This window comes from Salarias fasciatus, chromosome 20 (genome assembly GCF_902148845.1).
Source record: "Salarias fasciatus chromosome 20, fSalaFa1.1, whole genome shotgun sequence".
NCBI classification, from domain to species: domain Eukaryota; kingdom Metazoa; phylum Chordata; class Actinopteri; order Blenniiformes; family Blenniidae; genus Salarias; species Salarias fasciatus.
The window spans coordinates 5,095,649-5,113,415 of record NC_043764.1 but is presented as its reverse complement, the minus strand read 5'-3'; the positions used below and the strand labels follow the sequence as shown (position 1 = coordinate 5,113,415).

The 17,767-nt window shown below is 42.3% G+C and overlaps 1 protein-coding gene across 1 annotated transcript; it reads right to left on the bottom strand.

Annotated features, from left to right (window-relative positions):
* Positions 1 to 682: 682 nt before the first annotated feature.
* On the bottom strand, positions 683 to 17,467 carry LOC115408415 (aflatoxin B1 aldehyde reductase member 2-like). Its single transcript, XM_030119167.1, has 8 exons — positions 17,459 to 17,467; positions 6,231 to 6,450; positions 3,892 to 4,079; positions 3,700 to 3,804; positions 2,705 to 2,801; positions 2,300 to 2,399; positions 2,059 to 2,188; positions 683 to 864 (listed from the first exon to the last, which is right to left on the bottom strand). Exons 1-8 carry the CDS (start codon positions 17,465 to 17,467, stop codon positions 703 to 705), a joined length of 1,011 nt encoding a protein of 336 aa, XP_029975027.1. The 3' UTR covers positions 683 to 702.
* Between the last annotated feature and the right edge of the window lie 300 nt (positions 17,468 to 17,767).

Below are 17,767 nucleotides of genomic sequence, written 5' to 3'. Positions count from 1 at the left end.
ACAACAACATGGTCAAGAAAACACTGTTTCTCCTACTTAGGACCGGAAAAAGGTCCTAAGTAGGAGAAACGTCGTTCCAGGTTTTGCTATCCTTGTGGGGACATTTGGCCCCGACAAGGATAGAAATACAAGAACACACACACACACACACACACACACACACACACACACACACACACACACACACACACACACACACACACACACACACAAAAAACAGCAGGCCATGTGCGGGACACAGTTCCTATTACCCCCTTATGCCATAAAATCAGACGCACCGTTCAGTACACCGGAAATGTGTATTTTGATGCACCCTACTCTTCATACTCTCCTGTAGTGATTACTGGTCTGTAAGTTGGAGTTTGCAGCGTTAAATTGATCAGAAGAGGAACGTTGCGTGAGCCTGCCGGCCCACATTGAGGGCAAATAAAACCCAGATGAATCTCTGATGAGTAACAAAGCTCACTCCTCACACATGCACGTTATTTAGCTGCCGTTAAATTTGTTCACATCAGAAAGTGATGAAGAGATTCTCCCTGGGAAATATTAGGCTTATAAAGGAAATTAAGTGCTCTGAAGAAGAAAAGAAAAGCCTCCAGTTCATCTTCATGATTTCAAGGAAAAAAGAAAAGCAGGTAATTAAGTCCAGCTGATCTCTCAGTGAGGGTTTGAACCAGTTGTGGAGATTTGGGAACACTGGGCTCATCTGAAGTAGTTGGGGCACTCGTGGGCCACGAGGTTCCAGGCTTCATCGAAGGCTTGGACCACCCTCTGGTCCAGGGGACCCTCCTCTGCAGCAGCCAGGTTTTGTTGAAATTGCTCCATGTTTGACATGCCGATGATGACTCCGTCTCCAAGATCGCCCTGGACACAGGCGAAAGGAGCAAAATAAAGACACTTGATACAAACACGATTTACATAGATGAATATATCTTTCCAAGAAGCTTCACAAGCATCTGCTCCTCTTGGGAAAAAAATCTTATGAAGCACAACAAATGTGTCCTATGATGAACAAGCCAGCTGTGATCCCTGGTCCTGAGGTGGGACTAGACCCACAACCCTCTGAGCCCTAATTAGATACAGGATGGATCAAAACAATAAACAACTGGTATCCTATAAAAGAGACACTGAAACATTTAAATAAACATAAAAATGCATCTTTTTTTCTGAAAAAGACTTTAATCTGCCTGCAAATTCACATTATTTTATCCTCTATGCAAGTTCTTGATAAGACAATGTATGTTATGATCCACTGGAATAGGAGTTACCACTTTAACCTCACAGTGAGAACAGGCCTATGTGGAGTTTGCATGTTCTCCCTGTTCATGTGTGGGTTTCCTCTGGGCAGATAAGTCACTTTTCCTAAAAAAAAATAACCGATAAATATCTGATCTTAAGCCCGCCACACACTACAGGACTTTTTTAATCTTCCCCGATTCAGAGACCACACACTACAAGACAACACAGGACAGATCAGATCGCACCCGATCTTCCTTTCCTGATCCTCTAGTGTGTGGTGTCGCTCTGGAGCAGAACACACACTAGCAGATTCTTCAGCCGAGAATGGGATCCTCTCTTCCAAATCTCGCGTCGTCCAACGTGACTTTGTGCTGTTTTCCTTCATTGCTGTGTTTACATTCATCTCACTTTCAATAATAAGTGGAGAACTCATTCATTCCCTCAGTTCATTCATTCACATCGGCATCGCTCCTTCAGTGCAGACCCAGTGTGGGCAGCTCTACTCGGAGCTGATCAGCGCCTCTCGTAGCACCACACACCACAGGATTTGCGATCGGAAATATTAAACATGTTCATTATCTACGATCTCCCCTTCCGATGCCTCCCGAGAGGCTCCGACCAGAAAAAATCTGTCGGAACACACCGCACACTACACGAAGATCGGACCCGAACTCATTTGCATACTCCCGACAATCGGACCTTGTCGGCTTCGATCGGGAGGAGAAGATCGGGGCAAAATTCGTCCCGATTATCCTGTAGTGTGCGGAGGCCTTAATCCAGAAAACGTATGGATGTAGCCTAATGTCACAGCAGCCGTACCTTCAGCTGGGAGTGGTGGTACATCCAGCGCATCGCCGCAGAAGTCATGGAGGGTTTCTCCGAGCCGTAAGCCTCCTCCAAGGTCTTCAGAACTCCATCTATGGCCTGGAAATGACTCTGCTTCCAGTATCTTGCACAAAAGAGAAAAACAGTCATATTCTGTGTTTTAACTCTTGTCCCAACCCTAAAACAAGAAATGACATGTTTTGTTAATGCTCAAAGAAGAGTGCCGCTGCTTCACCTGTCTCTGTACGCTGCGGCCCAGTTGTTTCCAAAGAATCGTCCTTGAGGCTGAGAGCCGTCTTTATCTTCATAATGATACTTTCCTGTCAGAAGGCCACCTGGCAGGAGACCAATACTGTCAGGACAGTGTCTGTTTCAAGGGGATGTAGGTATAATAGAACTGACTGACACAGAAGCAGTAAGTCTGCGGACAAGACTCGTTTTTACACCAGAAGGGATTGATGGTAAATGATTGTTCAGAATCATTTGAAGGAGTGTTCATTCGGTCTCAGCTCACACTAGGATCTGTGAACAGTCTACAGCTGACCTGAGCTCCATAACACACAACACACACCTCTACTCGACCTGTTTGAACCAGGTGGTCTCGGGAGCGAGTGAAAGTCCGCCGCAGCAGACGGCGTACCTGCAAGAGTATTGTACGCGTAGAATCTCAGTCCAAAGTATCTCAGACACGGCAGCAGCTCGGTTTCCACCTGTCTCGTAGTGGCGTTGTACATTCCCTGTGAAAGATTAGAAGAGTCAAGATGCAATCACTCCCAGTAAAAAATAGCTTAACTCTCAGGTAAAATCACTCCTGAACAACATCTAAAAACTAATGATTATCTTGGTGAGGTAGTGAGTTACTTCCCTACAATGGCTTTTCTCCGCAGTTTTGAAAGATTTGCATATTTAGTTGGTGTTTTATGGCTCATGATTTCTGTCTGTTTAGAGCAGGCATGTCCAAAGTCCAAGATCAAATTTTATATGGACGTAACATATTACAAAATATTTTTTGCACTAACAAAATGAATGCATACAGTTCCCAATTTCAACTTATTTGTGCAGTTTAATGGTAGCATGCATACAGAGTGTGTATTGTGTGGCCTAACCAGAACCTTTGTAGTCAGTCTTGCATTAAATTATGTGACGCAAATAGTGTAACACATTTATCCGGAGAAGAAGATAAAACTTGATCATGTATGAAAACCTTGCGGTACTTTAGGGTGCAAAATTAAAGAGTTATCATCTATTCTTTTTGTTATCGTTGCAATAATGTAATCAGTGGGTGTTGGGTCAGTTTGACATGGTTAAATCTGCCTCCTACTTTTGACCAGGTCTATGAGTCAAAGGTTATTTGTCCACATTTTCCTCTGCCTTTTGACCAGTGCAAGCAGGAATAAGCTTCAGCGCTCTGAAACCAGATTAAGAACGGATGCTGCCCTGTGTGCAACACCACACAAGCAGTAAAAAATGCTACATTTCCTTTTGATATCAGAATTTTAACAACCAAACTGTGCCTGTTCTTAGAAAAACGGAGGTAGAAGGTGGTAACTGTTTTCTACCTTAATATTTAAATATAACATAATAAAGCCATTATGATAAAACCATTACAATGTTAGATAAGAGGCCAAATAATACCTGATACACAGTCGGAACAATCCAGTTGTTATGTCTGCAGATACACACAATTTCAGCCACTTCCCAAGATGTGTAGTTGGACAGGCCTAACTCCTTGAATTTCCCCTGCAAGGAATATTTCGATGCATTGTTAAGATGAAATGTTTCAGACACATATGTCAAAAGAAAAAAAAAAAACTGCGGTCTCCTCACCTCTTTGTGGAGCTCGTTGCAGGCTCTCAGAGTGTCTTGGATTGGGTTTTGGTGGTCGGGGATGTGCAGATAGAAGAGGTCCACGTTGTCAGTCTGCAGCCTCTGAAGGGAGGTTTCCAGCTGAGAGCGCACGCTCTCGGGCTTCAGCGTCTTTCCATCCCACGGGTTGGCCTTTGTAGCTATGCTCACTGTACTTACAGAAAAAGAATATAATTTTATGGTTTGGATATTTAAACTGTCATCCTACGGTCTTTGTGGTGAATTCACTTGAAAAAGTTTCTTTTTGAGAGTTTCTTTGAACCACTTCATGTCTATCCAGCTTATATCCTACTGAGGGGAACAGAGCACTGGAGCCAATCCCAGCTAAGGATGAGCCAGGACAGAATATGACCATAGACACATCGCCAGTCCATCCAATCGAAAACACAGATAGAGAGACACATTAACACCTATAGGCAACTTTAGAAAATGCATACTTTGGAAGGAAACTGAGGAATCCCATGAACACAAAAGGAGAACATGCAAACTGCACATACAGAACTGAAACTAGGACTGTTGCAGCCGTGAAACAAGAGGACTAACCACATATAGCTTCCCATGCTGTGCATTTGTTCTCTGAAAGTGAACTGTGCAAGTATTATTTGTGAAAATTGTGTGCATGAACTAGAGGCTGCAAATACCTGATTATAAATAGCTATCTGAATTGAAAATTAATTGGCAAGTGTCAAACCAGTCAAGAATTGTTGAAAGGTTGATAAAAAATCAAACATTTATTTACTTCTATAAAGGGGAGAGTGGGGTAAGTAGTGCCAATTTTTACTTAAAGTGCCTTTTACACAAGGGGATAACAGGAATGCCTGCAACTAAAATATGTTCATATAGTTTAGGATGTTGTGTATCCCTGGGAGCAATCACTTTGGATCTTAAATAAATTGTGAGAAATATGGCTTTGGAAAAAAAAGTGGTTTTGTGGCACAACTTACCCCAAGTGCGGGGTAAATTGTGCCATTAGTCAGAATACACTGGGGTAAACTGTGCCACTGATAACTGAAGTAAAAAAGATAATTTTAATATAAAAAATTTAGTGTTTTGTCATGTTTTTTGTATTTTTCACATGGACCAACTGTGTCTGAAATAAAGTTTATATATAAATGATAATGCTAGATAAAAACAAGACAAATTAAATACAAAAGTACTTGTTTAATGCTTATTTAAAGTTTTAACATAATCAAAGGCCAATTTGCTTCAACAAGGCCTAGTGCCACATGAACCCATGCTAAGAACAAAATCAAAAATCAAAAATGAGCACCTGACTGCATCTGCATCTGAATATCTTCACAGATTCGACCTACTACTGGACGTTCCACTTGTCAATGCTGCAGTGGAATATGAACTTGCGCTCCCTTCTGGCTCTATCACCACGCTTTTATGGTGTGGGAAATTTTTTAAGCACATCACCTCGAGGGATGACTCCTTCATCATTCTCTCTAAATGTGAAGATGGACTTTCCATCAGCAGGCCTCATAACTTTGCTTCAGAAACTTTGAAAAGTTGGAACCCTGTCTGTCTTCCTTTTGTATCTGCGGGACATGATGGATTTTGATCTGAAATTAAGAATGACACAAAGTTTTAGTGATCAAATGGAAGAATAAGATGTACAATAACAGTAAATTCAAAAAAAGTAATATATAGTAAATAATCATGAGTTTGCGTCCTTTGGCACAAATTACCCCAGGCCCACCATTTTGAAAAAAATGCATCCCCCAGGTGTCCTGAGCTAGCATCATGTTAACTGTATAGACTCATGAAGTAGCTTATTAAAGCAATAAAACAGGTGTGAAATGTTTTCAAAGTTTTCTATAATTGTTCAAACACAGCAATCAAAAAACCTTAACCATGGAAATTTTACTTTGGAGGGCAAAAAAATGTTTTTTGCTTACCGCTCAAGCCATGTGTCTCCCTTTTTTGCAAGATGAGCGGAATGGACGCCTCTTCAAAAATATGTGGTCACGTGACCAAAAACTACTATGGTTTTCTAAATAATAGGGATGGCACTACTTGCCCCTTGGCACAAATTACCCCGCTCTCCCCTACATTTAAAATGAGGTCAGTCTTTCTAAAATATACCCAAAAACACACCAAATTACGAACTTAGTTACTTTCTAAAATAAGGTTAAGCAGCGAAAAGACAAATTCAATGTATTTAAATTAGCCACCGTTCACCCACAATTCATAGCGGAGGGTCCAGCAGGTGCGTCTACAGGTTACCAAAGTTAGACCCTCAGAAAACTTCTCACACAACTCGCTGCTTTGTCTCCGACATATCTGCTTCTACTCACCTGTTTTGGGGAGTTTCATGTCCCCAATGATCGCCTCCGCTCTCCCGTCCGTGTACATGAAGGCGGTGTCCAGGTGTCTGTGGCCCCGGTCCAGGAACGCCGTGACCATCTCCAGACTCTGGGCGGCGTCCGCTCGCCCCCCGAACGATGTGCTGCCCAGCAGGGACACCGGCCGCGTGGCCTTAGAGGACGACATGGTTCTTCTGCTAACCGCAAACCGCTGCGACCGGGTGAACACGTCTTTAACGGCGCGACACAGTCCGCTTCTTGAAACTAGTGGTGGGCGGATCGATCCAAATATCGATAGTATCGATACCAAAGTTAGTATTGGTATCGATCGATATTTTTTTTCTGCTCTGGCAGAGTTAGCGCAGCCTCTCTGTCGGACCTCAGCTCACCTCAGTGCTCAGACGCTTAACGCGCTCTGCGCCGCTTCCCTCCTCCCTCTGCCTTCACTGCCACGTCAGAAGAGAGAGAGAGAGAGAGAGAGAGAGAGAGAGAGAGAGAGAGAGAGAGAAATGGTGGAGGATTTCACAGCTTCAGACAAAGACACTGCATCATGTGTGCATGAAGGGGAACACCACCAATCTGCACAAACTTTTAAAAGCAGCGTAAACGGACAGAGGTCTCTGCCTGAGGTTTTCCACAGAAGCCTCCAGAACATCCAGGGAGTGTTTTAGAGAAGCCAAGTTAACATTTTGGTATTTCCAGCATAATTTGACGTTGCTTTTCAATTGGTGGTCAAAGATGTCATTTTAGCAGTGATTAAACTATTTTCATATATTTAGTCAATTGAAATAAATCCTGATTGTGTTAATGGAACTAAAAAAATATAATATATATCAAAGGTGGTGGAGAATGACAGCCAGCTGTAGTTTACAGTATATTTACACTAATGACTGAAGTTGTTTAATGTGGTTCAGCATGTGACTCTGAAGATGCTGTCTTGACGCAGCTTGTGTGTTTTTAAAGTTTTGTTTATCGTGTTGTTGCTGTGCATTTTCAGGTCTTTTTTTCAAATGTATTTATTTACTGTAGTATAACTGCTCACGATATCCAGGGGCAAAAAGCGACCTCAGGGTATAAGCTCATTGACAAAAGAGCAAAGAGTCAATAGTATTTTGCACCTTATTTGCACTAATGACTTTTTTTCATAAATACCTGTGGGTAATGGTACTTTTTGTTGTACTGCTTATACTGTTACATTTTTTTAATTATATTTTCAGTATTGACATTTTCTGTGTGAAAAAGGCAAAAGGAATTATTTTTATTGAAGTGTTAACATTGTTGTAGTAATCTTGTGTTTTTTGATAAAAACTGTTATTTTCTGTGGTTAAAATCTTGGTCCCGTGTTTTATTTTCCAGGTGAGGTGATTACAAATAGCGCTCCTCTTTCTCTCTCAGCTCACTCAGGCTCACTGTGCAGCTCTCCTCCTCCTGCTGCTGATCAGACAGACTGGTTCATTAATGGCAAATTTAAGATGAGGAACAGGAGCAGGAACTGTTAGGAGCTACTTCAGAGCGTCAGACAGCGAAACTGCCTGTGATGTATGTAAAATAAAAATAAAAACTTAGAATTTTTTTTTTTTAAAACCTAGTAAAAAAAGTATTGGTATCGGTATTGGTAACGGCGATACTGGCCCAGTATTTACTTGGTATCGGATCGATACCAAAATTCGGAGTATCGCACACCTCTTCTTGAAACCCATTGCATGCCACGGCGCTGCAGCAGGCGCAGTCAGCGCGGAGGTCAAAGGTCGTGCTGTAGGGAGTGTGGTAAAGCTGTCGCTCCCGGTTAAAAACGCAAAATTTGCGATCTGAGTCGTCTGGGTTTTTTATTTATCTGCAGTCAAGGCTGTGCAAAGTTCACTTTTTTCCTGCTATTTCGTGACCGCTTCCTGTTTATTCAGCTATACGTGTCAATATTTATTTAGCGCTCTTCTTGCCCCATTAGCAGGGACTGTCTCTGGGTGTAGTTCTTGATCTTGACCACAAGGTGTCAGCAAAGAGTTGGAATGCTCTCTAGGCTGACTGATCACATGCAGTTCAAATGATGAACAGTAGCCTGCATGCATGGATGGGTTACACAACTGGCCTGCAGAGCACAGTCCCCCGGAGCCCAGGAAGCAGGCGTGTGCTCACAAGTTCTAAGGTTTGGCCAAATTACAACAATCTTTGATGTGATTGCTCTGGCAGTGTTGTCCTGTTCTTAAAGCAGACTGGCTGCCATCTGCATCCTGTTGCACACTGAGTCAGCAGGTCTCAGTTTGCTTTCAAACTGGAGTGTGAGTGCAGCACAGGTGTTAAAAGACCAGGCATCTGAACTCTTCTGTCTTCACTGGGGTGCATCAAATTGCAATGCAAAAATGAAATCTCAGCATATCAATCTGATTGGGGTTGCATTTTGTTCGGACACACATAAAAATGATTTGTGCAAAGTTTTGGGGAAATTACTTGAGATTTAGAGGTGGAACACAGCATGTGAAAAATACCAAATGGGCGTTTTTGGTTGATTTCTTGTGTAACATGTCAAGGCAATCTCAAAAACGACAAGAAATCGATTTTTAGAACATTTATTTTGAATAGAACATAGAAGTCACTCTCTGAAACAACCTGCACTGCATGTAATGATGCGCTTGCTTCTAGAAATATTCTTTATAAAGCATGTAGAATCATGTATAAAAACAAAAAATACCAAGGAACCAGATCCCCGCTCCCGCAGGCGTAAAACTGTCGTTGTGTCCTTGGGCAAGACACTTCACCCACCTTGCCTAAGTATGAAAATAGCGTGAAAGTGAATGGTTTGTGGTGGGAGGGGCCGATGGCGCAGTTTGGCAGCCTCGCTTCCGTCAGTTTGCCCCAGGGCAGCTGTGGCTACAGTAGTAGCTTACCAACACCCAGTATGGAGTGAATGGGTGAATCTGATATTGCAGTGTGAAGCGCTTTGGGCTGTCAGTGCAGTGTAAAAAGCGCTATATAAGTGCAGTCCATTTACCATTTAGAGTCAAACCTGGTCGCTTTGCATGCAGTTGTGTGTCGCAGTGATACAGCAAGCACTGCAAGATCTGGCGACCACTTGGCAGCTTGGCGCCAGTAATGATGGCATCTGCACCGGTGATGCTGGCGCCCAGACCAAAAACCAGGGTGCGGCTGCTCTGGCGGGGGCTTCAGGCCATCTTGTGAGAGCTGGATCCTGTGGTGTGTGATGGTGGCATTGAGGGAATTGACTCAGCGACTGAGCTACACAGGCAAAGCTTTATATAGACAACCCCACAGTTCCTGTTACCCCCTTATGCCATAAAATCAGACGCACCGTTCCACCTCTAAATCACCTCATATCGCTTAAATATTTTGTATGTATTGTTTTTGCATGGATGGTAACACTTTTAGCACCCAATCAAACCAATATTCTGGAAATGTGTATTTTGATGCACCCTTCATCGCTGTTCAAAAAAAATCTCTCAGAACACACCGCACACTACACGAAGATTGGACCCAAACTCATTTGCATACTCCCGACAATCGGACCCTGTCGGCTTCAATCGGGAGGAGGAGATCGCCGCAAAATTCAGCCCGATTATCCTGTGGTGTGCGGAGGCCTTAAAGCTGGGGTTGGCGATTTTAATGAGATACATTTTTTTAAATACTGGTTAAAATGATCTTTATGACCTGATGGGAAGCAATTCATAACGTGTTTTAAAAGTAGTTTGGAAAATATCCGCTATCTACAGCAGGAGTAAAAGGGGAAAAACAGCAACCAATAGTCTTGAGGGGACACCTTTTTTTAAACCAATCAAATCCCTTCGCCGTTCGACCTGCCCCCTGCGCGTACATGTCAATGGCGTGCACTGACCCTGGTTCCGTGCGCGCGTAGAAGGACGGAGTGTCGCTGCAGAATGGTGGAGACAAATGTTTGGGGGTTTACTTACCGTTGAGTGCGCCATAACTTGGCGTAGTGCAAATGTGGCAGGACGAGTGGTGAGGTGAACAGAAAAAAAACCAAATCAAAGACAACGCCACCTGGGGACTTGCACCCCAGGATCTCAAATGCTAAACAAAATTCAAAAAACCAAGGACCCGCAGGTTCAAATGACTCACCGGACCGGAGACGTGATTTCAAATTATAACAAACTTTATTAAATTCCCAATGTTAAAATCAGCAGACTAACTCAAAATTAACGAGGGGTTGGGCCCTGCCAAAGAAAACTGAACTAGACAAGGCTGGGGCTGACCACGACAGCGGTAACAGAAAGGGGGAAGGATCCAAAAAACAAACAGCACCCCTGACACAGCACACAAAAAGTGAAAAAGGGACCACCACCAGGGAACCGCTGCCGCTCCGGAGCCCCCAGCACCTGTCAAAGGAAAAGAAAAACAATTAGGCTCACGCAACAATGGCAGCCCCCATACCCCCAAAAAAAGTCCAATACCTAAACAATATTCTAAAGAAAAAAAGAGAACAAAGCAATTTATGCAAAATGACAGACAGAAATAAATATGAAATACTTAACAAAATAAAGGAAAGGAATCAAAAGAAACGAGACAAAAGTAATCACTAATGCACTTGATTCAACAGAAGAAACAAAAACAAAAAGAAATCAAAATAAATGGTGCATCTGCATCTATTAAAACGCCACAGCCCGGCACTTGGGCATGCTCCTAGGTCCGAGGCAGGTGGTTGACACTCCTTCAGCAGCCCGGACTGTTCATCAGGCCCCTCGGGCAGCAGGGTGCACTGAGGAGGCCGCGGCGCGACGATTAGGTGCCAAGCACATCCAGATAAGGGAGCCAAAACAGCAGTAAAGCCCGGTGGTGGGGTGGGAAGGGTCTCTGATGATATTGTGTTGGATTATATTTTGTTTGTTTATCATTCAACTCAACACTGTCAGTTGAATAGAAAGTGAAAATAGATGCAGAAGTTATCAAATAAGGTCACTTGCCCTATATAATATTTTTCTCAAAGAGGAAACAAAGGTTAGGACCTTGTTCTCTGTGTGTAAAATCAGACCTACATCTGATAACCATTTGTGTGGTGTAATTTTTATGTTCCTGACATTAGTCATGACACTGTCTCTCTAAAGTGGGTTATTGGTGAGGCCACAATATCATTAACAACTCTTGGTATGATGGAGTAAAGCTCAAGAACATTACAAGTTATGGCCTAAGTAGTAAATTTATCATTTAAAGTCTAAATTTAATTAAATCTTGATAATGATGTCAAGAAAAACTGTGAACAAAATAATGTGTTGTTCAGGGTATACTGATGGACATCTCTTGATGACAGGCAGGTTTTAAGAGATTGTGAAGTAGACCATTTAATCTAAAGAAAACACAGAAAAATTAGCATTGACCAGCAAAATCCTGCCTACAGCACCTTTAAGGGGGAGGGGGAATTAAGTAATTTATTAGAGATATCTTTTTAAAAAAAACAGTTACTTTCTGGAATGCATAATGAGAGCTAAGGACAGCAGCTAAAGTTAAGACAGTACTAGACTTAAAGCTAGGGTTGGCGATCTTGGAAAACTAGCGTTAGCATGTAGCATCTCCCTAAGGCTCCGCCTAGCTAGCTCCGCCCAGCTCCCACCCCATTGGAGGAGCTCCCGTTGGGAGCGGAGACGCGGAAACGTTCGCGGCATGCGCAGTGCGCGCGGCACTTCCACATCCAGTGCGTTCCTGGCGTAACCTGTCATCAGCGCATCGTTTCTTCGTTTTTCTTTGTGTGGCATGGAGTGTTGTGTGTTTGAGTGGGCGGGGCTTTAAAACCATCAATATTTCAGGGTGTAACATGTTAATGATGATCAAATTGAGCCGCAGCATTTATCAACACCTGATCATTAAAATGCTAAGATCGGCAAGGTACGAAAATTTCGGTAATGCCACGGGGAACTCGTTACCTCCGTCAAGGAGGTTATGTAATCACTTCGGTTTGTTGGTCCGTTGGTTGGTCTGTTAGCAAGATTGCGGAAAAAGTAATGGACGGATTGCAATGAAACCTTGTGGAAAGGTGGGTCTTGGGCTAACTTAGAATCCATTAAATTTTGGTGATGATCTGGATCACTGTCTAGATCCAGGAATTTTTTAAAGGATTCTTTATCATTGACAGATAGGCAGTCTTTCACATGTTGGGCAGGCCCGCCGACAGGGGGGGACAAATGCCTGGTTCACACAAGATACGCCGTTTCCAACGCGGAAGTGAAAATCGCCGCGCACCGACTTTCAGATCGGCACCCCTGTTAACCTATCTGACGGTTCATACAGGAGGCGCCGTGGAGCGTGGCCGCTCTGCTCCTCTCAATTTTCTCCGCGAGCCGTTAGCCATGGACTGTCAGTTTTAAAGCTGGACAGAACAGATCGCACCAGACAGGAAGTCAGGGAACGGAAAATACGAGAGAATCCGGTCAATTTTCAAATTAAAATGACGTAAAATCACATAAATTATGTTGCTTTTTGGTTTTCCTTTTCAGATAAACACACACACACACACACACACACACACACAGGGAGAGAGGGCGACAGACAGAGGCACCGCACGCCGCAGCGCTCCGCTCCGATCACACCCCCGATCACAACGTTGTTTTATTATATATGGAGTTCTTATTGTTGTTGGTGACTGATTTGAGCTGTGGCGGAGGTCTGCGCTCTCTGAGTGCCAAATTCTAGTTTTGATTAACCTGGATTCACATAATACTACAATCGTTTTTTGTTTTTTTTTTACATTGACTTATTTTACTTACGATTATACTTATCACTGAGATGATGGTAATTCTGTTAACATTAGTAATAAACATTTATGAGTTTTTTTCTTTTCCTTCTAAATTTGCTGGCATGTAAAGTTCATGTCCCATATTTTCTCAGCCACATTTTTCTGTGTTCCTCATAATAATAAACCTTAATCTGGGTTTAAAAAATTCTTAATGTGTTGTTTCCTGTTTCTATCCATCCTTAATAACATTTTATTCAACTGAAAGTCATGAGGCTTTGGAGCTGATCCCAGAAAACAATCAGTGAATGCAGGTTTCACCCTGAACAGCTCATCTGTCCATCACAGAGGAAACAAAGAGACAAACAAACACACTCGTTCACATCTGTGGTCATTTAGAGAAAATTACTCTCATTTATTAATCTATCTTTCAAGCGGTGAGCTCATCATACAACTAGAATTTGGCACTCAGAGAGCGCAGACCTCCGCCACAGGGCAAATCAGTCACCAAGCCGCGCCGCACGCTCCCTGTCGGCGGGCCTGCCCAACTATGTCAAAGACTGCCCTATCTCTCAATGATAAAGAATCCTTTAAAAAATTCCTGGATCCAGACAGTGATCCGGATCATCACCAAAATTTAATGGATTCTAAGTTAGCCCAAGACCCACCTTTCCACAAAGTTTCATTACAATCCGTCCATTACTTTTTCTGTAATGTTGCTAACAAACCAACCAACAAACCAACAAACCGAAGTGATTACATAACCTCCTTGACGGAGGTAACGAGTTCCCCGTGGCATTAACGAAATTTTCGTACCTTGCCGATCTCAGCATTTTAATGATCAGGTGTTGATAAATGCTGCGGCTCAATTTGATCACACATACATACATACATCACACATACAGAGCAAGTCTTTAGATAACAATGAACTTTCATCCTATACGTCATATGCTGAGACAGGTAATGAGGTTATGGTGCTGTTAAACGTGTTTCTAACCTGTGGACTTTCTTACAACATGATGACATATTGTGCATAACTGGGACATTTGTGCAACGATGAAGCACACGTACTCAGTGGCATAAGAATTTCTTCTAACATTTCCCTCCTGTTTATCGTTGATAAATGTCAAATCCTCACAGTCACATAAAATCTTCACAGAATTGAGCTTCAACTTCCTGAAAACAATCAATTCAAAATTTTACCATTCCAAATGTCTTTCAAGTGATCTTTTAAAAGATGGATTTCAACCAGTTTAAATTAGATTTTGAACTTACTGTGTGATAATGCACTCACCTGTGTCGTTCTCAGGTATAAAGATGTAACAAGATTCTCCAATAATAACACATAAACACATACACCTCCTTGGGGTGTTGTGAGTATATCTAATACCATCTAGTTTTAAATTTCCATTGTTTTTATATTAGGCTGTATAAATACAACAACATTCGTCTTTTATTTCAGTGCCATAATAGTCAAATTTTAAAAATATATCCAATCTGTAATTCAGAATCTCAATCCTCAATAAGCTTTTTACCAACACCGATTCATGGAAGCAAAGAATAGGTCACCTTCCGTCCTGTTGTCCAGAGTTTCTGGTCTGCTGGAACATCACTGCCCCACACTGGGTCATGAGGAGATAATTCTCTTCTAGCCCTGGGTACAGTGGCTGGCTCCAACTTGAGTGTTGGGAAAGCACAACAGGTGCACACACCCCTATTCAGTTCACTGGATTCAGGTAAATGTTGCACATCCAGCAGAAGTCACTCTGAGGCGTGGTCCCATGACATCAGGAATGGTGGAATAACTCCTGCATGTCCGTCCGGGTCCAGCCTGCGTGGTATCCAAAGTGTCACCCTGCAGGGCACAAGGGACATAGGTGACTCTACAAAACTTCACAGGAATGTCTCCCACAAGTTGTTTGTAACCCTTCATGGTCACGTTGTTGGCAAAACACAGTTAACATGTCATGAGGTATTGATACTCTAATCGTTAAAAAAGGATCCGTTATATTTGCTCTTATCAATTGTTCAAACTTTCTTCCCTTCCATGTAGGAACAGGAGAATAAGTGTCACTAATCTTTATTGTAATAACTCATAAGTCCTCTTATCAAATTTAGATCTCAAAACGTCAAGGAAAAGTTTTGTTAAAATTTTGGAATGGAGAAACCTTTACACCATCATGCCTTGAGATGACAGGCATCTGAGTACTCACAGAGCAGTTGGTTTTTTAGTAGTTTTAGTCTTGGCCAAAAACTTTGTATGTATTCAGCTAATACTTACTCTTTGGTTTATTGGTGTCAAAACAGTTACCTTTGCATTTTTGTTTGATTACATTTATGTTAACTAACTCAAACAGAAACAGAGATAAACACAAGATGTCAGTGTGAGATCAGAACATATTCAAAACACTCCGATCCTGCGTCCTTGAGGGTGCTCCAGTTGCTTCTTCTCGTACGAAGTATCATGTCAGAGACGCCGCCACGATTAAATTTCATAATATGCACAGATGCACCCACACCACACCACACACACACACACACACACACACACACACACACACACACACACACAAACACACCGCCAGATGTGTGGCCTGCCAGTCCCTGAGCAGCAGCTCACATGAGCAAGTCGCTAGAACAAGAACGCAGAGGCCACGGTCCGCTCTGAGGACTGTCATGTTTGTCACTCCTGTACTGTCACCTGGTTCAGCACCATGGACAGCTGCCAGAGCATGAACTTGATGTGGGAATTTGATGCACTTGAAACCGTGACATGTAGGTCATTGAATGTTGTTGTTCATTAACCAACCTGATAATTTAAAATTCAATGCATCCAATTTAATCCAGCTTTATTTATATGGCGAGAATTACAACATAGTTATTTCTAGACATTTTTACAGAGAAAGCCAACAGATCCACATGAGCAAGCACAAGTGACTGTAGAAAGGAAGAAACCTTTGCGGAACCAGGACCAGAGGTGGCTGCTTTCTGCTAGTCAGGTTTGCGAGAGAGGATAGAAAGAGAGAAAGAGATACACAGAAGAGATACACAGAAACACAAAGCTTCAGTTCACACTGCAGACCAGCATTTGTTTTCATCCCAAATTTGCAATAGTGATCAGGATTTTGAAGACCTATGTATGCTGCTCACTGTAAAATGCTGTTCTTCTAAATAAATGCATCTCTGTGCAGAGAGAAAAATATCATGATCCGAAGTCCTCACTCTTCCCCACACTAAGCAGAGCAGGAGAGAAATGCTGCATGCAGATGTTTAAAAGTCCCCCCCCCCCCCCCCCCCCAAAAAAAAAAAAAGCCATTCTAATGAATTCTATGATTCTAAATAAATTTTTACTCAATGAAGAGATATGTATAAGTTTCACAGCAGAGTATGGTGACAGCGTACAGAAACAGATGAAAACAGCCTGGCAACACGTTATGGCGATGGCACACCAGGCACACACGTGGTAAAAACACACAAAAATACGCTTCATAATCATAATTATAATAATAATTTTCCTACCTATTTGAAATGTAGTCTGTGCCTCCCTATTGACAGGAGAATTGACAGGAATATCCTGATGAATGTTCTTCAGAGCAAGTCCACTCAGTCTCTGGTCTGTCATGGTGCTCTAGACGGATGTTTTCAAGCGACGGAAACAAATGAATGAACACTCAGCACTGGCAGTGGACACAGGCATTGTTAGAACCTTCAAGACAGTATGCATGTTGGGATAAAAATCTGTGGTGATTCTCAGATTCTCGGCTCTTCCTGTCATTGTGAAGCAGAATTCACCAAGTGTTGGATTGTTCACCCAACGCTTGGTGAACGTGAGCTACTATTAGAACGTCGGATCTGTGCAGGTTTCACCCTGAACGGGTCATCTGTCCATCACAGAGGAAACAAAGAGACAAACACTTATTCAGAGTTATGGTCATTTAGAGACACTCAGTCTCCTCATTTATCCAGCTCAGAATACAGAATGAACAAATGTAAAACCGGGGAGGCAACGTATTTATTTGATTAAAGAAATTTATGTTTACAGTGTAAATACAATCTCTTACATCTCATAGAATAACAGTTTTTCACATCAGACTTGCTCACAGGTTCAAGCTTTCTTTGGCAGAAAGAACGAACAAGCAAAAAATAAATAAAAAAAATCAAGGTAGAAGAGATTTGAAGTATTGACCAAGAGCTGAAGAAAGTCCAGGTTCATGATACCCAGGAGATCAAGTCACTGTTGTCTTGTCTTCAGATGTTTTCTGATTGGACCAGGAAGGTGAAAGATATTGTTACACTGAAACCTGGCAGAAGACAAATCAGAGGATTTATGCCACTTTAATGTGAAATCTAAAGTTTAGAGGACAGGAGAAAAGCAGGGCTGATTCAAATCAAGATGGTTTGAGCAGCTTCCTTCTCTGAAAAACTTCAGTATTGTGAACATCATGAGGGGATGTAACACAGAACGAACAAGCTGCACAAGTTAAATCTGTTCCAGGCTGTCCACGCGATCATCAGAGTGGGAGGTCACCAGACCCATGCTGCCCCGCACGAATCAACATGTCTGGATTTCACTTCATGTCAGTGACCACTAGATGTCCTACTCGAGTCCTGTGTGAAGTCTCCAGTTATGAATCACGTTTTGACTGAAGTGTCCAACAAAACCTTGATCAACCATGACTGACTGCAGGTTACTGTCTGTTTGGATCCAGATCAAAACTTCACACTGACTCACAATCTCCTGAAGCCTCCATTTTATAAAAAGATGTCCATCAGCATACCCCGAACAACACAGCATTATTTTGATCACAGTATTTTTTTTTTTTATGTATGATTTATT

Coding starts and splice junctions, on each gene's coding strand:
- LOC115408415 (XM_030119167.1), bottom strand. Junction 4,080..6,230: donor CATGAAACTCCCCAAAACAG/GTGAGTAGAAGC, acceptor CTGTAAGTACAG/TGAGCATAGCTACAAAGGCC. Junction 865..2,058: donor ACCACCACTCCCAGCTGAAG/GTACGGCTGCTG, acceptor GCCTGTGTCCAG/GGCGATCTTGGAGACGGAGT.